At 37.6% G+C, this 19,858-nt stretch overlaps 1 protein-coding gene across 2 annotated transcripts in view; it reads right to left on the reverse strand.

The window, feature by feature from the left end:
- Positions 1-19,858, reverse strand: part of apba2b (amyloid beta (A4) precursor protein-binding, family A, member 2b) — a 68,193-nt gene that overhangs the window by 4,057 nt on the left and 44,278 nt on the right. The window contains exons 5-11 of one of the 2 annotated variants that reach the window (XM_014026350.1): positions 16,600-16,680; positions 14,620-14,659; positions 14,049-14,194; positions 10,252-10,287; positions 5,903-5,989; positions 3,765-3,950; positions 1,658-1,837 (exon numbers count right to left, since the gene is read on the reverse strand). In XM_014026350.1, the coding sequence (XP_013881804.1) occupies positions 1,658-1,837; positions 3,765-3,950; positions 5,903-5,989; positions 10,252-10,287; positions 14,049-14,194; positions 14,620-14,659; positions 16,600-16,680 (756 nt within the window). The remainder of the gene's footprint in view (positions 1-1,657; positions 1,838-3,764; positions 3,951-5,902; positions 5,990-10,251; positions 10,288-14,048; positions 14,195-14,619; positions 14,660-16,599; positions 16,681-19,858) is intronic. The other variant, XM_014026358.1, reaches the window with a different exon arrangement.

The following is a 19,858-nucleotide window of genomic DNA, read 5'->3' on the forward strand; positions in this document are numbered from 1 at the left end:
TTTATTTAGAGATTTTCATGTTTTCTTCTTGTGAAATGTTATTTCTTTCAGTTATCTCTTAGTTTTGGACAGAACTTGGAAAAAAAGTCCCTCTCCTATTCTGCTCCAGCTTCCTGGAATTTACCAAAATTATTATTTCAAGCTTGTTCTTGTTTTAAGACTAACTTTGCTCTCTTTAAAATGTCAACATAATGTTTTCAGATTTTTGTGTAGTTGATGTTATGTGTTTATCTGCCTCAATGAGATTAAGTAAAAGTAAATACAAATAAATGTTTCGGCATAAACAGAAAATCACCTACGTGCAATAAACCCACAGAGTCAGAGCTGTGAAAAAATAAAATATAATCATATTTTCTTTTATTTATAAAATGTACTGAAGCTAATTTGTGCAGCACATCATTCTGCCAGAAGTTGCAAAAGAAAGAAGTCAGTTCCACACAACAGCCTCATTTTAAATGAAGAAGAAGAAGAAGAAGAAGAAAAAAAAGCATTTTTAAGCAAACTTTCATGGATCAGAGCTGCAGCTCTGAGGGCAGAGTCAACATCATGAGGATTAATTTATCAGCAATACTGTTTATGTCAGAGAGGATTAATATCTCTGCTTATGTAAGACAGTTGTAGGCAATGTTGCACATCAATCAGCAGAACGGCGTCTCTGCAGCACTGGATTTATAGAAATGTTGCATTATTTCAGTGGTGGACAGTAATCTCCTGAACTCACTGGATTAGTTTACATTTCGCTGGATACTCCGATCAGGGAGGATTTATTTATAAATGGCTTCYGACTTGAAGCTCTTGTGCTGTAGGCTAAACATCAATTAAAAAATAAGCAAATTACCAACTGCACAGAACACCAAACCTAATGTTATAATATAAATAGAGATGTTGGAAAGTATATTTAGTGAAAACTTAAAAAAAAAACAAATGAAGGAAATTTTAACACTTGAGCTGTATTTGATAAAAATAAAAGAATAAAAGTAAACGTTTCTATTTGATCTCAATATGTCTTCTTTCCTTTACAATTCTTCTCCTGTTTTCTTTCTTTTGACTGTCAGTTTTTCCCACAAGAAGCTCTGAGAGGAATCTGTTCCCAGCACAGTTAGGCAGGTTGTGAAGCTCTGTCGCTTCCAGATATCCCAGTTTAACCATCATTCCAAAAAACCTCCCGTGCCTCCAGTGATGATGCCAGAGCAGCAGAAATTACTTCACGGCTTCTCTGAAAGCCTCTGATAATGTTTCCAGGACACAGAGTGAACAACAACAACAACAACAACAACAACAACAACAACAACAACAACAAAAAAAAACACTCTGGGAAGGTTTTTACTGAATCGTCTGCTTCTTAATTTGTCAGCTTCGTTAACAGCTTCTCCCGTCGTGTGTTTCTGTATGTGCCCTGCAGCACGACTGGATTTTTTGTGTTTGCAGTTTGTAAAGTCGCACAKGTTCCTGCCTGGCTTTATCTCCTGCACCGACACAAATAAACAGCTGCAGAGAGAAATATATATATATATATATATACAGTATATATATATACACACATGTATATACTGTATATGTATATATATTGTATATGTACGTATATATATTGTATATGTATGTATATATACTATATATATATATATATAAAAAATGGATGTACTTATTATAGACGAACCTCTTTGCAGTTTTCAGAGTTGGAGAAGTGAATGAGGTCATCGTTGTACATTTCCTGCGTGTTGATGATGTCACTGTACTCCTTCTGACTCAGGTCCTCGGGGTTAATGCCGTTGGCTCGCAGGAACTCCTGGTAGGCCACACTGAACGCCTGACCAATGGACTGGGCGATGAGCTGAGCCTGAAGGCAGCCGGAAAAAAAAAAACAGTAAAAAAGTCTATTTGATTTTGTTTGGATCACATTTAGGTAATAAAAATAAAAATATCCTGTCATTAGTGTAGCCTTCATATTGAAAGCTGCACTTCATGCGGCATCCATAATAAGAAAACTTCTTTTTAAAAAATCTTTTTGCTTTGCTATTACCAGTCATGAACGAASATGAAGGGAATGATGCTCCTTAATGCTAAAGACCCAAAATGATTCAATCAGTTAGTGACAAAATGAGTCATTCATCTCCATCAAGGAAAKTCTAATGTCTCTGTTATTTTAAATAAATCTGTTTGATTATTTATGAACATTACATTCTTTAAAAAAACCAACAGTGAATCAYCTCAGCACAACAACAAAAACAGTCCAAAACAGGAACCACGGCCTGCAGCCAGTGAAGCCAGAACAACAGAAACAGTTTATAAGCTGATGGATGAGCAGCTGAATGGTTCCATTAAAACTCTGGCCGGCCTTTYGAACCTGGCAGCTTGGAGTCCAGCCCTTATGCCAACTGGCAGTGAAGCCGAGCTGCTGGCTCCTTGGTGCAACATTGTTCCCGCTGCCAGCTCTTCCAGAAACGCCTTCAACGAGACAAGCTGCAGCTCCGTGGGGTGAAAATAAATAAATCAGGGACATCAAAAGTGCCCGGCCAGTTTACATTAGTGACAATCATTGGGTTGCTTTAATCAGGTGTTGTAAGGAGAACAAAGACGTGTTTGGAACAGGACATTTACAAACAACTTCATTCAAACTAAGAAAGCAAACTTTATATTTTTGATAAAGTGGATTAAATCATAGAATAATAATCTAGAATAATTGAGTATGAAACTAGCTCAGGGATCAATGCTGCAGGTTTGGCACCAATTAATCCAGGGATTACTTTCTAAAAATTTGATTAAAATAAATATATTTCTTCATAAGATGTTTGCTAACAGACAAATGAGGTTGACTCTAGGTAATGTTAAAGTTTTGAGCCACATGTGTCAAACTCAAGGCCTGTGGGCCAAATCCAGCCGTCGTTACCCTTTTATCCGGCCCCAAAGGTAATATTAAAATGATTTTTGGTTTCTATTTTTCATCTGTATTTAATGCATTATTCTTTTGACAGCAGGCCAACTTTCAAACCAAGAAAATTAAGTTTGAATTTTTCAGCCATCTTTGATGTTGGTGTGGAAAGAGCAACAGAGAATTGACTTGTGATCTTTTGCTATATTTGCTTTTATCTCATTATAAAGTCAAATACAAGAGTTTTCTTGTTTTAGCTGATTTGCTGGATTGAGATAAAATGTATGAGTAATAATGATGTGCCATTATAAATGGATTCTTTTTTTCTTTAGAGGGGCAATATTATGTGTTTCTCACATATAATGTATCCTGTATTTAAAATTTATACCTTATAAAAAGAACCTATGTCACCTTCAGTTAAAATGCTGTTTATATGTTTTTAAATAGAAAATAAACTTGAAATTGGCCTCTGTCTCTTTAAGAACCTCCTTCTGCTTCTGTCCCGCCCATTTTCAGCACAGGGTGGGAGGTGCTGATCCCAAAAGGTGGTTCTAGTCCCAACCGGTTGTTTCTGCTCCCCTGCCTGGCTGCCTCAGGACACTACAGGATTTCTCAAACATGCATGAATGAGTCAAAGCAAGACTCTGGGCATGTTTTTTGATGAGAGGATAATATTATTACATGATATAAAACTCAAATAAGTTGATTTTACATGATATTGCCCCTTTAACTGTTAGGTCATGCATGTTCTCAACATACATACATAAAACATAATTTGGAACAGGTCATTTGTGTTTCTATACAAAATAGTTTGTTATTTAACATATTTTTCAATACATATTGACAGAGTGACACAGACAGGAACGCCTTTCAGTCGTGGGCGATAAAAACTTACATCCTCAGACTCGAAGACATGACAGATCATCTTGTACTGCTTCTTGGCCTCGGGTGCACCAGGTGTGGTTTCGATACAATCCTGTGAAGCCGTTCGAGGCATCCGCCGCCTCGCCATCAGGACCACGATGTTCCCGATGTCGGCGATGTACGAGATGGTGCGCAGCGCGTTGTCCATCATCGTTTCCTGTTGACATAGCAAACAAAATATAGTTCATTTGCAGTTAGATACAAGCTCAGTTTGTGAAATCGTCCTTACTCTGGTGGAAACACGTGTAGTGGAATATTTTCATTATGGGATGCCAAGTGTAAACTAAAATGTATGTATGTTTTACAAATTTTTTACTAAATGTCAAATTTAAATGTTAAATAATATATATAAATATTAAATGCTAAATCTAAATGTAAAAGTTAAATCTTAAATGCTGAAGTTTACATTTAAGTATCTGAAGTGCAGCTAAATTAGAAGGTAAGCAGATTGTGTTTGATAATTTGATTAGGTGCAAAAAAGAAAAAAAGGATCTCATGTTTATTTGAATGTTTGTTCACTTGACCTATTAATAGTTTTGTTTAATAATGCAGCTTTCACCAGGCACTGTATCCAAACAAAATGATCATTTAGAAAAGATGCTGGCTTCAAAAAAATGCCCGAGTTTGCTAAGAGGAATTTGAATTTGTTAATGTTTTATGATAATYAGCTGAAATTTATTCCAGTTTTGTTCGACTCATTAACTCGGTGGTGGTTTTATTACATGAATCTAATTAATGCTGTTTTCCAGCCCACGGTTGGATCTAAATCAAGAACCCCATGCAGGCTGCACAGAACTTCTAAGTGCAGGATAAGTACTAAATTTATTTATTTATTTTTACTCTGGATTGGTTTCGCAGAAGTGCCAGGACCAGCGGCAACCAGATGGAAAAAGGGAGGAAGACAGACACCGCATTGCAGCACGTTATTTTCTGCCAGCCGGCTGCCCACACTCCAAATCTCACACTCTGACACTCAGAGAGCCACACCACAGATAAGACTGGAGTACTGCAAATGAATCATCTATACGTGCATTTTACTTCTGCTCCGAGCAACAAGCTCTATTCATGATGCAAAGAGCTGCAGAGAGTTAAAATGAAACCACCTCATGATGAAAAACAACAGAGTTGTAGCTGTTAGTCCTTGAAAATATCATTATGCTTGAAAGATTGTGTCCAAAAGAGAGACCAAACTATGTTCAGGAGATCAGTTCCATTCTCAGACTTCAGTATTTATTTACAGACATGTAGACTTTAACACAAAACCTAAGATCTGATCATTTCCCAAACCCCCACCATGGCTTCGGAGACAAAGGATATGACCACAAATACCATGTGACCAACAGCTTTATACCAGAGTTGAGTCCCACCCCGATTATGATGTCTTACTTTGGATATGACGTCACGGTAAACAAGGAAGTTAACACTTCTAAAATGTAAAATATGCTCATACCATTGCAGCGAGGCACATATTAAGATAGAGACTTGTAGATTCTCTGTTTAACGTAAATGATTATAATCATTCACAAAATATAAAATATAAGTTTGTATGTAAAATTCAGTTAATCATCCACAAAATATCCTTCAGACTTCTAGAGTATTGTGAAATGTTGTCTTCAGAGTACGTGTTGCAAACAACTCTCATCTACTATCGCATCAAATTATAGCTTAATATCTGCAAAAATGACTGAGTTTAGCCATTTTTGTGTTGGCTAATGTCAATTAGCCATGTCAGCCATCTTGATTTAGACTAACATTACATGTTAATCAGTTTTAGATATAAATCTGATGATTACTTTGTGTAAGTTTCATTAAAATCAATGGTTCAAGGGATATTTTGGTAACAGACAGAGACAAAAACACTATTGCATTTTGATGCCATGTAATGAGAAAAGATTTATTAGGATATAACAACATATCTGCACACATTTGATTTGGGGTTTTCCGAACTTGCAGCCTCCATCAAAAGGAATTCTGACAGTGACGTCATGAACTGAGCTGTGGTTTCGTAAGGTGCAGCTGCGACGGCTTCTGTTCAACATCTCAAGGAGCATGGCTTTCATTCCCACGGTTTCAGAAATACACTTCGGAGGAGAAGCAGGAAGCACTTACTTGTGTGTCTGCGTTGAGGACTTTGATCCTCTGGGTGGAGATGAACAGATCGACCTCGGTGAGAGTCTGACCYTCTCCATCGGCGCTCTAAAAACGGACAAAAATACACAAAATGGTCAAATCATTCCCTGCCTGACCTGAAAACGTTTAAAGATCTTTGCACCAAATGTGACCATTCACAGTGAACACTGGTGTTGGTGTTAAATGTAAGAGTTGTAGGTATAAAGGATGCATGCATGTTTAGATACAGTGGTTTGCAAAAGTATTCATACCCCTTGAACTTTTCCATATTTTGTCACATTACAACCACAAACATAAATATATTTCACTGGAATTTAATGTGAAAGACCAACACAAAGTGGTATACAATTGTGAAGTGGAAGCAAAATTTTACATGAATCAAAACATTTTTTACAAATAAAAAACTGAAAAGTGCGACGTGCAAAAGTATTCAGCCCCCTTTTCCCTGAGTGCAACCAATTGCATTCAGAAGTTGCCTGATGACTGCTAATGACTCAAAAGGGTCCACCTGTGTGTAATCTAATCTCAGTACAAATACAGCTGCTCCGTGACGGCCTCAGATGTTGGTTAAGAGAATATTGGGGAGCAAACAGCATCATGAAGTCCAAAGAACACACCAGACAGGTTAGGAATATGGTTTTGGAGAAGTTTAAAGCAGGCTTAGGTTATAAAAAGATTTCCCAAGCTTTGAACATCTCACGGAGCACTGTTCAATCCATCATCCGGAAATGGAAAGAGTATGGCACCACAGTAAACCTGCCAAGACAAGGCCGTCCACCTAAACTTACAGGCCGAACAAGGAGATCACTGATCAGAGAGGCAGCCAAGAGGCCCATGGTGACTCTGGATGAAATGCAGAGAGCCACAGCTCAGGTGGGGGAAACTGTCCACAGGACAACAATTAGTCGTGCACTACACAAATGTGGTCTTTATGGAAGAGTGGCAAGGAGAAAGCCATTGTTAAAAGAAAACCATAAGAAGTCCCGTTTGCAGTTTGCCAGAAGCCATGTTGAGGACACAGCAAACATGTGGAAGAAGGTGCTTTGGTCAGACGAGACCAAAATTGAACTTTTTGGCCACAATGCAAAACGCTATGTGTGGCGGAGAAAGAACACTGCACATCACTCTGAAAACACCATCCCCACTGTCAAATATGGTGGTGGCAGCATCATGCTCTGGGGGTGCTTCTCTTCAGCAGGGACCGGGAAGTTGGTCAAAGTTGATGGGAAGATGGATGGAGCCAAATACAGGGCAATCTTGGAAGAAAACCTGTTGGAGTCAGCAAAAGATTTGAGACTGGGGCGGAGGTTCACCTTCCAGCAGGACAACGACCCTAAACATAAAGCCAAAGCTACAATGGAGTGGTTTAAAAAAAAGAATATTCATGTGTTAGAATGGCCCAGTCAAAGTCCAGACCTAAACCCAATTGAGAATTTGTGGCAAGATCTCAAAACTGCTGTTCACAAACGCTCTCCATCCAATCTGACTGAGCTTGAGCTGTTTTGCAAGGAGGAATGGGCAAGAATTGCAGTCACTAGATGTGCAAAGCTGGTGGAGACATACCCTAAAAGACTTGCAGCTGTAATTGCAGCAAAAGGTGGCTCCACAAAGTATTGACTCAGGGGGGCTGAATAATTTTGCACATCGCACTTTTCAGTTTTTTATTTGTAAAAAATGTTTTGATTCATGTAAAATTTTGCTTCCACTTCACAATTGTATACCACTTTGTGTTGGTCTTTCACATTAAATTCCAGTGAAATATATTTATGTTTGTGGTTGTAATGTGACAAAATATGGAAAAGTTCAAGGGGTATGAATACTTTTGCAAACCACTGTAGGTGTCCAGTGGGGGGGGGGGGCTTTGTCAGATGGACAGGTTGCAGGGGTGATGTGGACACGACAAACAGAAAGCGTTTTGGCGATAATGTTGGTTCACATCAGCTGTCCTGGCACCAGGAAAGAAACAGCCCAACACTAAGCCCCCCACCAGCTGGCTGCAACACGAGCGAGAGCAGAACAAGCAGGCGTACATTTCCCTCTAATCACTGCAAGCTGCACACTAATAAACCTATATTTGTTTGATTTTAATTAGGATCCTTTAGTGCATATAAAAGAAGGACAGTGTGATGAAGGAATAAAGCACATTTCACAGCAGTTTAGTAGTTTGTGTTAATAGTGCGAGGACTATTAACCTGAGGCTGCAGCCTGTAACTATCCTTTACTTTTCTTTTTTTAATCCTGTTTCCAAGTGAGGAAAAAAAGACCCGAAACCAAAACCGTTGTGAGCAGGTGTTGCTGAGTCAGGATTTGAATGCAGCCTCCTTCCTTTTGTTGTTTTTAAAAATAAGTTCTGCTCACTCACAAAGTACAATTTGCAATTTTTTATCGAGGCGAACAAACAAACATGGAGAACTAATTCAGCATTACTGACACTGTTTTTGTAGTGTATGAATTTAAAGCAAAGATGTAAATCGGCTGCTTCATTGCTGGACTTCTACAGATTCAATTATAATATTGGAATGAAGTTATTTGTTTAAACTTTTTTCTTAGCTTTTCAAAGCCTTTACCTTTGACTGATTGTTTACAGATGGCTTCCCTCTGCTGTGTAGTGGAGTAAAGAGGTCAGCTATGTGCTCAGAGAAATACATTATGCTAAAGCTGATAAAAAAAACTAGGTTTAGCAAAAAATAGGAAAGGTTTTTTTTTTCACAACGTGCAAATTATAAAATTGAATTATGTAAAAGTGCATGGCTGGACATGGCATTAGTCTAACACTGGGTTATTTCCTCTTTGCTGTCGGGCAAAATCCGTGTATCTCCATTTTTTAATCTTTTTCTCATTCTTGCACAAATCAACTCATTGATCAACCGTTGGGGGTGGAGTGAGAACATTAAATTTGAATTTGAACTGCAACATCCAAATAAAAAAGAGCAGATCTTTCTATAAAAAAGACCTCTCTAACACTTTATCACAAGCTGTATCGACCAGACCTTTGTTTTTTTTTTATATCTTTGCAGCCAGAAACTAAGTCAATACCAGTGAATTATTGAAGCAACATCACACTGTCTGTTTAGCAGCTGAAAACAAACATCGCAAAGCATAAATAAACTTAGCACAAAAACTATGTATGTTTAGCTTGGCAATTAATCTTAATAATTTCGTCAAAATGGTGCCACGTTTGTAAGGAACATGCATTTGTAGGATGAGCGGTAGAGGGTTGTGCACATGAAAAAGCTGCCTAATTCTCTTTGAGCTTATTTTGCGGTTGACTCATTTGATGTTTGGTGAACTGGATGATTAAAATTTCAAGAAACAWGACATATCAGCAATTTAATTTATTCATTTAACAAACAGGCGCCTCYGTAGCGTGTGGAAGAACCATATACAGCCACAACAGCCTGGCATCTCCCCCTCATGCTGGTCACCAGCCTGGTCGGCAGCACCTGGGGGGACGAGAAGCTCAAAACCAGTGTCAGTTGCAACAGAAAAATAAGCTGTTTAGCAATGGCAGACGTTTTTTTTTTTTCATGTGCCCAACCCACATTTCAGTTCCACTGCTCATTTCACAAATGCATGTTCCTTACAAATGTGGCACCATTTAAAAGGCAAATTAACAGACTTTCCAACGGTTTAAGATTTATTGCCAAGAAGAATTGTTACAAGAAATAATCTATCAAACACATGTTTCCATACTTTTTGTGCTAAGTTTATTCATTTTAAAGCTTCAATTTGACCTTACTTGCTGGTGACAGCAAACTAAACAAAATCCTGAAACAGATGAAGCTGCTTCTTTCCACATTTACGGAAAAATTGTCCAAAACACAAGTAATATGTCACCAAAATATCTCATCTCAAACTTAACGTATTCTGGAAATCTCCTTTWAACTTAAGCATTTAGAAAAGAGACWGAATAAATTGGATGCATTTGCATATAATGCATTATTTTATGCCTACAACAGCAATGACTGTACAGTAATATCCTCCTAATACCATTTCTGTTACCTTTTGGTCGGATAGGAATTCATGTCTGTTAGCAGTTCTTTAATTTAGAGAGAAATGCGGACTTGCAAAAATAACGATTTTTTTTCGTTTTCTCCAGTCAGAAAAAGTGCCAACACCCCAACGCTTAGCTGTGCACATAAAACCAACGATGCTTCAGGAAAACTGGGTGAAAAATTGTTGAACTCTGTGCAACAATTTTAACGTATGAGAGACACGAGATGGGTGAAGACACACAGACGAGCGAAGATGCAATGGAAAAAGAAGAAGGTGAGACAGTGGAAGGAGCAGGGCCGGAGGCGCTTCCTTATGCCCTGTGCATTACACACCGCCTTTTTCTTGATTTTGGCAGCTTTCTGAACCCTCTGGAAGGCAGGCAGGCAGGCAGGAAGGCAGAAAGGCAGGCGTTGGGACGAGACAAGGTCAGCAGAGAACAGGAGGAAAAGAAGGAGGACATAAAGAAGGTTGATAAAAAAAGGGTATAAAAAGACAGTAAAGCCCCCAAAACCACATGTTGATCTAACATACATGGAACAGAGACAGAGGGTGTGTATGTGTGTGTGTGTGTGTGTGTGTGTGTGTGTGTGTGTGTGTGTGTGTGTGTGTGTTGCCCTGTTGGTGATCAGATCCAAATCCAAACAGTAATTACAGCGGGTGATAATTGCTTCTTCTCTTGTAAACACACCATATTAAAAACACGCAGCTATAAATAGAAACTGATTCTATCTTTGTGACAAAGTTCTGTTGTGGGGGTGTCTTTTGGGTTTTACCCAATTAGGATGCTTAATTCAGTTTTCAGATTTGCACTTTTTATTTTTCTTATCATTTTTTAATCATTTACTTTACATGCGGCTCAAGCTGAGCTGATCTACCATCAAGCGGAGAAAATAATTTGTTACATTTTAATACAAGGCTTGTTGTTTGTTCGTGCCATCATGCAAAAGTTAAAACCACTGACAGTTTTAATCATAACCTAGAGGGGAGACTGATTTTTTTTTTATCATGTGAAGTTTCATCAGTTCAGACTCGAGAGCTCTGAGGGCTTCAGCAGCATCTTCTCTGCTGAGGCGGAGCGGGTCGGTGGGGGGTTGACAACAGGAAAGAAAGTAGGGATGGGGGAGGAAGCTTCATAAATATTACATCAAACAGAGAGAATGTCAAGCCGAGAAGATCTGCATAAATAAGCTACAAACACAATTCACCTGCCAGGCTTCAGGGAGTTGAACTGGGGTGAACTAACTGGTTGCTTCCTCGACTTGATCTGAGGCAAATAAAGATGAATAATCCGAGTGCGGCTGACTGAGTGGAGCTCTGTCTATTTTAACGTCAAAGTTTAGGACTGTAATCTACTGAATCACCTCCACTTCACCTTTACCAAGTTTTAAGGACAAAAACAACTGTGGCTGACAGAAAAAAAGGATACAAACCACTTTATTAATTTTAGGCTCTAACTAGCCTGGTAAAACCAGCCCTTTGTTCTACGCTTTGCTTCGTACAGAGGGTCTGGAATCTCAACTATTCAGAAATGATTTCTTGCTGGAGGTATGGACTGTGTTGTAGTTTAAAATGACTGGATAAGATTTTATCCAATCGCTAACGTTTGGCCGTGACCTGCGTAGTGCGCCAGCTCGACCGCGAAGGAAGCTAAGCTAAGAAGCTGACAGGAAATTGCGTGCGCCGTAAACAACCATCCAAGGAGACATTTTTAGAATATAATATTACTTGGTTTTCTGTTTTTTAGTGTTGCCTTTGAAAGCCATTGGTTCTTTGCCATTTATTTGTAAATAATAAATCAGTTAYCATGTATTAAAGCAGTGACTCTCTACCCTAGTCCTCAAGGACTCCTGTCCTGTTTTAGATGTTTCCCTGATTTGACACACCTGGTCTGATTGAATGAGTGATTAACAATCTTCTGAAGGACTGCTGAGTAGCAGGGAAACAAGTAAAACATGAAGGAAAGGGGTCCTTGAGGACCAGGCTTGGGAACCTCGGCCCTACTGAGAGGAGAGAAGGACAGAGCTGAACGAGATGGCTGTAAATGAGTTCTGCAGGCTTTGTGAGACACATTTTATTCACTTCCTCCTCTGCAATTGCTAAACTACAGGCAGGACTCAAACGGTGCCGAAAATCTACGTCGTCATTAACAACTCCTCCTTCTGTTCGCTGACTGGCCCGGTTAAAATTCAACCCAAGAAATCCTCGTCTATGGGAGAAATCCCAGACATGACGGAGAAGGGAAACTAGGCCAGGCTAGGCTTTAACAGAAACGTGTCACGTTTTGAAAACGGCACAGACTATTTTAATGTGTGTCTGTATGTATTTACTGCCTCAGCTGCAGAACATCACTTTCTAAAAGTAGACCACTGCACAGCAGAGGTCATTCAATATTTAGAAAAGCCTCCATGTTTGTGTTTACATGGGAGGGAAAGAGCGGAGGCTTCTGGAGTCATATTCTTACTACGAAACAAATGTGGAGAAATGTTTTGTTAAGAGGAACATGCGCTGAGTGCTTCTACAGCACAGGTAGCATCAATCTTGTTTTTTCTTTTCTGAAACATCATCATCATGAACAGCAGAGAGCAAATATCAGCAGTGGAGTCATCAGGCTCGCATGCCAGCAGAACCATTATCCATCCGGCTGTGACGGATACCCTGCAGCCCAGTCTCCTCTCRGTACCTTCTCTAGCTGCTCTGAAACACCAATCATGTCTAAACAGGGACTACAACCCTTTGCTGAAGCTATAACGGATACGTCAAGTACATGAGAATTAACAAAAAACATTTCAACTGGTAAAATAGAAAAAACGGTTCATTTTTACAAAATTTAAATGTCTCTTTGATCTTAGAGACATTTTCAAACTCATAAAAAAGCCACTGAGCTCAATTTCTGTGATTKTTTTATGTTTTTTGACACATTTATGTTACATTAACAACAGTAAGACAACCAGAACACAATGAGGGGCTCATAAACTAGAGAAATACCTTTAAAAAAGGTAGTTTTAAAGTGCTCCAGCGGTGAATGGATTCTTTTAAATAACAGGCTAAGCAGCAGCGAATATTCCATCACTGAAGAACAAAGTTGTCAAATCCTCAGGAACACCAAATTAGTTTAAAGGACATGATGTTTGTGCAGCTGTCGTGTACAACCTACTCAGCTGACAATGTCTTTCCTGTATTATTTCCTGAGTACACACAGTTCTCTTTTGTTCAGGATTTTAAACCTCATAACCAGAGGTCTATAAAGTACTCGAAAAAAAAAAAACAAGTAAGTAAAAGTAAAAATACCTTAACAGAAAATGACTTGGTAAAAACAAATTTCACTGATGAGAAAAATATTTAAGTAAAAGTTATAAAACTGTTCAAAAAAATTGGGAANAAAAATTGGGAAGCTAAAAGTACTTTTAACACTCTCTAAGAAATAAACTGTAGAATTTACTGAACCACTTAACAGTCTTTGTTTCACCAGTGGACAAAAATGGTTCAGTTTCTYCCTTTAAATGTTTCCAGACTCTACCGGGGGCTTTTATTTTGTGGACTAGGGTGTCAGACAACTTCCTGTTTCTTACCTTTAGTTTGGCAKCTTAAAWATGTCAAAAGGCTTTTAAGGAATTTCAGGGGRGTCTGTTAATGGGTTAAGCAAACTGGTTCCACTAAACCAAGTGGAGAAAATATTCGTGCCTCATATTAACTCTACTWGGTTTAGTGAAACCAGTTGACATGACTTGGTTGAGTAAATTCAACAATTCAGTTTTTTAGAGCGAATAAACGTCTTTCATGATGAGTTTGGACATATTTAATTCTGTAACAAGTAACTAGATGTTAAATTATAAAGTAAAGAAGTAAAAGTATCAATTTTAGGTTTTAAATGTAACAAAAAAGTACAAGTAACAATTTCAAAAAGTACTTGGTAAAATTACAAATCCTCAAAAAATTACTTAAGTATTGTAACTAAGTAAATGTACTTAATTACTATAAAACTCTACTTATAACCCCTAAAATTCAAGGAGTTGCAGAACAAGACYGTTCAAATATAAAAGAAAATGTTCTGATGAATTGAGGAAATATGAAACATGTTTTTTTTGGATTGAAAACGGTAAATATCTTTAGGATCAGGTGTCTTTAGTACCTTGACCCTGCTGACGGCCTCCTGCGCCTGCATCATGCGGATGTTCTTGGAGGGGTTCCTCTCAGACAGCAGCTGGGTGGAGCCCAGGTAGTTAGCAGCAAAGATAATGCCATCAATCAGGTCTTCAGGCTCACAAGGCCCCGGCACTGAAAGACACCAAGCATGGCAGAAGATGAAATGGTGAAAAGGGTATTGTAATCACAGCAATCGGTGTGTCATGTGATTAAAAAAAAACGAGTCCAACGATTTTGCTCCAGAGATACGATGAGCAGAGAAATGGCCACTGGCTGTTAGATTAGTGTGGTGAAGTGCCAGTGGGATATGAGCTTAATCTGCATTTGTAGCATGGATATTTAGATTCTAAGGACTCCCACCTCAGTCACACCCTRGTGATCTGATAAAGCAATCTGACAAATAAGACGAAACCTGCCAAAAAGTAAAACTAGCACAGTGAGAGACATCTTAGGCCAATAAGGGAGAGACCGAATACCAGTCGTTACTTGGAATTGTTCCACGGGATTAAAATACTGTGGTTTCATCACCAAACAGGTGGAAAGACAGATTAACTTACCATCAACAAAGCTGGGGAACGATGCCATTTTCTTTGTTGGCTGGAAGACAGAAATGAAAAACAAACATAAGGCTGCGTTCTGTTTTTCACAGATACCACTTTGTATGCAAAGCAACACAATATTCATGAGTTCTGTAGCAGCAGAAAACTTCCATTTTGGGACTRGATCAAGTCCTGGCTCATGCTTTTGCACAGTTTGAATAAGAACAGTTTTTCTTTTATTGCATTGATATTTTATAACACACTCATTCAGTTGTTTGGCTGGAAGATGGTAACCAACCAAGCACATGGCTTTTTTCCTGTTATTACAAGGTAGTACTACTTTATAGCAGAAATACAGATCAAAGTTTCCACTATCTTCAAAGKGAACAATCATGTAATAAAGCTGACATTTACAATTAGTCACAWTTAGTACTGACATGAAAATCAAGTTCAAGTATAAACTGCAAAAGTGATCCATGGAGGGAAATTTCTTCTTGTGCTAACATTTATCAGAAATCTTTTAGACATTTAGATTTTTTTTTCCAGAAATGCCCACAATCATATACTGTATATATCTTTACAGCTCATTGAAACAATGCTTTCTGATTCAGCTAAAAACAATTACATACTGTATATATGCTTTAGGAGATGATAAAACTAAAAACAAATTGTAAAGGGAATGATTTGTTTATTTCACAAAATGTGCCAACATAGTATGAAAGGATTTTTTGTACTCTTAAAGAGACTAATAATCCTTGCATTACAGTTGTGTTATTATGTCTGCAACACAGGTGCCTTCAAGCTTTTAGTCATACAGCCTATTTAAAAAAATAAGCTACAGGGTAGTTTGGTATTATTGTGTGCACCACACTGAACATGGAAYGAAAAGCAAAGAAGAGATCTGCCTGAGGAGATCAGAAAATAGATTATAGATCCAGCCATCCATTATCTTTTACCAGCTTCCTCCTTTCAGGGTCATGGGGGTCACTGGTTCTCGTATCCAGCAGTCACTGTGCGAGGGGCGGGGCACGCCCTGGATGTGTCACAAGTCCATTACAGGGCAAATGATTATAAATATTGATTTTAAAAGTAAATGCTATAGGATGATCTCTGAGGATCTTCATGTTTTTTTTAACAGGGTTACCAATATCATTGATTCCTTGGGATGTAGCCAACCTCCCAGGATGTGGATGCAAGAGGAAGTGCAACCCCGAGTTGATCACAAGGATACTGGGAATAATAGAAAAAACCCCACCTCAAAGCCATAGCTAAACTTCAAGGTCAAAGTATGTCATTTTCTCACTGCACCATCCATCCATAAATCATACTGGGTTTCACTGTTGGTGGAATATCAGAACTGGAATTTACAAAAATAAATGGTGACAAGCCCCAAAGTATTTAAGGGAAGTTTCTGTGAAAATGGAAGCTTTTTGGCTCCTGTCACATCAACTTATGTTTTCGTTATTATCGTAGAAGTGTACCAACTAATTTATTCCTGCTCATACTGTATTTACAAGTAATACTTTTTAAACTAGTTCTCCTAAAGTCACTCATTACAGAGGATACTTATCAAAGAGAGAAAATCATAAAGGATGGACAAAATCTTTATTTCTCCATGAGTCAAACACTTATCTCCACGGATACACAGCCTCCTGCAAACATTTCCCAACATATTCTGAAAGCTTACTGTGCACAGGGACATAACAGGAGCTGTGGGCGGAGCCTAAGAAAAGAGCATCCACCATAAACATGTCAGTGAAAAACAGCTCTCATATAACCACAAAGCAGGCGCGCTGCTCAATTACCACAATGCTATCATGCTGTAAGCAGGAGACATGAGCTGTGGCTGTAATGACACAATAATTCATCGACTCAAATGGTCACACATGTAGGAACACACTTGTACACAATGTGTTTAATTTAAAATAAACACTCTCACAAAAGACTCACAGAGCACAGAGGGGAAAACACTTTAACTGAATCTCTGCAGCGTCTTACCTCTGGTACGTTGTTGTTCTCCAGGGGAACATTGAGGTCGGAGCGCTGCTGTTTTCGGGGTTGCTCGGGACCATTGCTCACCTGTTAGATCAACACAGAAGAGCAGGTGTAGAAAAACAGGAATTAGAACAGAAGTGTAGAAAATAACATCTCCTTCCTGTTTCTGTGGGCAGCAGATGTTTGCACTGGAAACAACTAGTCGCTGAGCACACAGGACTACTGTTAATGGTTATGTGTGAAATAATCCAGGACATAACAACCAAATATTTTACTTTGTTATAATGTGTCACAGATTTGGTATTTGAAGTCTTGAAAGAAGAATGACAAATGAAACAAAACCATTTTAAAGGGTGAGACACTGATCTGAAGGACAGCTTCTACAACCGTTTCTTAAACTTTTATTCTTGTTTTCTTTTCTCCTAACATTGAAAAAATACGGTTACAAGAATATTACAAGAATAAAGTCATTATTTTGAGGAAAAAGTCAAAGTAACATGAGAATAAAGTTGTAACATTATGAGAATAAAATCATATTATGAGAATAAAGTCGTAATACAAAAAGTAGTATTACAAGAATACTGTAATATCATGAGAATAAAATATTAGAAAAATAACTGTAATAAAAAAGTCATATTACGTTGAGAATAAAACCATAATATCACAAGAATAAAAGCATAATTATACAAGAATAAAGTCATGATATTATGGGAACTACTGCGCAAAAAGAGCAGTCTTCCCACTGCATTAAAATAAGGAATGTTGAGCGCCTCTTCAAGTTATATCTGCATTATTAAACTCTACGGACTCATATGATAAACTAAAACCTTTTAGTYTTGCAGTTAATGGCTGCAGTGACAGATTTAGTTGTCACATAACGTGGATGGAAGCATATTAAACTAACAATGACCCAAAAGTAATTGGACTATAAACACAGTGACTTTCATTGGAGGCTGTCCACAGCAGGTGAGAGCTGACCCAGGAACAGAAAATGGATATGTCATGTAATTTTATTACTTTACTCTCATAATTAAAAAAATATAAATAAAAAAATAAATCTTAATCTGACCCTAATTTTTTTATCATAAAATACAGAATAAGAATATATACTTCTTTGTATATATTACTTGCAGAAAACACAGATTGCATAATTTGCTATCATTAAAACATGCCATGATGTGCAGAAGTTCAGCCATTATCAGTTATTCTATTTCAGCTGCTTCTTAATTTAACAACCAATAAAATGATGATTAAGGAGAAAAAATTTCTGAATCCCCTACTTTGTCCTTCAGCTGCTCTCTCCTGCAYGACTCACCACAAGGATTTAGTAAATGCTTTACACCAGATGCCCTTCCTGACTCAACCTGGATTTGAACCTGCAGCCTCAAGATTATACAATCCCTAAACCACAGCACCTCCTGGAGATAATTCTGACAGCCAGTCCCAATAAATCTGCATCCTGAGGTATACAGTATGTAACAAAGTGGAACATCTGTAACATGGGAAAGGATTTTTCAATTTGAGAGGAATGAAAATGGGAGGAAATACAATTCAGAACAACAGAAAACATCCTTTTTTTTCCTCTGCTGGATATTGATTTGACAGTCCCATACTGCTCATTAAATCCAACTGCATTAGGACTAGAATGAAGAGCTCCTGCCCTTTAAACCTCCTCGTTAGCTGCACAGCAGTGAGGACGTCAAATTCAGAGATGCTCATGTTGTTGCAACTCTGTGTGTCCTCCTTTAGAAGATGAAGAAAAAAATAATAACAAGCAAAGTCCTGATCAGTATTCATCATGGTGCTTAACTCAGTAGTGCAAACAAGCAATTCATTAATGAGCTTCATGTTGTTGTTTGGTAGGAAGGAATGCTAAATTGTGATCTTTTGCACTACAACAACAAAATCGTGTAAAGAATCTCAAGKGGAATCAGTCAGACCTTCGTTCAAATGCGAACAAGCAAAATATTCCATTGCACAATTTTTCTTTTAGTAATAAATCATCAGCGTAAATGAAAGAATTTAACATTTAGCAAGACTACCCCTTAGTAACTCCACACTGTGCACACAAGATGTTTATTTCCCACTTCTCTTGATTTAATGTCTGATAATACTCCTATGACTTTTTAAATCAACTTATGACCAATAATCTTATCATATTTATAACTTTTCTATATAACTAATAGAATATCACATTAAGCTATAAACTTCTGAACATTTTAACACGTTATCGTGATGAAACAAAGTAAAAAGTGCATAATGCTAGCAAAAAAATTTCCTTTAAGAAAAAAACTATAATTTATCTGAAGACAGTTCTGTTGAAGTGGTAAAATACCTGTTTTGATGTCACAGGTTAATGTAACCAATCAAATCACAAAATACAAAGTTAAACATTTCAGTATTTTTAACGTCACACATATTCAMTTTGTGGGTAAAACAGCAATTTTGCTCAAATGTTTTTCAAATTGTCAAAATTATTGAACAAAAAAAAACAATATTTAACACTAAARAACTAAAGAAGTACATAAATCTATTTAGATCCAGTTAAGGAGAATGTGAATTTATCAATTAGAAATAGGTCTTAAACATCCAAATCATTGTTTTTAGTGACAATTTTCAAGTTCTTATTAATATTCAGGATTTATTTGTGGTCACAGAAAAATGTTGACTTATTTAAACATTCAAAAATGATAAAGAAATCTTTTGGCAACAAAATAAAAAACTAATAATTTGGAAATAAATATAGCTGACTGTTAAAGCATTGAATCTTGTAGTTCCTCTGTTAATATATTCATTTCGCTCTACATTAAACAGCCAAGCTGCTATTAAATTCCCTGTTTTTGATGAGTAAAGGGGACTGTAAAATGGTGTAATGAGAATATTTGATAACAGAAGACAAGTGAGTCTGGAACTCCTCTAAGTCTGCAGAGTGCTGTACATTTTTCCTATTAAATCTAGTTAAAGTGACCCACTTCTGTTCTACAAATGAGTTACTGACAGTAAAACCAACAACACGTGTGCGTAATGGAACAGATGTTTGTTAGCTTGTTGCTCACAAGAAACTCTTCTACCATCTGAGTTTTAGAGACTGGGAGAGTTCTGCTCACATTTGAGTTTACTAGACAAACATCAGTACAGTTTACGTAGATCTATTCAGGTTGGACAGAGAAAGTAGAAGCAGGGTACCTTTCAAGGTAATACAGTATACAGCAGGTAAAATAAGTATTGAACACGTCACCATTTTTCTCAGTAAATATATTAC

Source organism: Austrofundulus limnaeus, unplaced genomic scaffold (genome assembly GCF_001266775.1).
Source record: "Austrofundulus limnaeus strain Quisiro unplaced genomic scaffold, Austrofundulus_limnaeus-1.0 Scaffold5, whole genome shotgun sequence".
In the NCBI taxonomy this organism is placed as follows: Eukaryota; Metazoa; Chordata; class Actinopteri; order Cyprinodontiformes; family Rivulidae; genus Austrofundulus; species Austrofundulus limnaeus.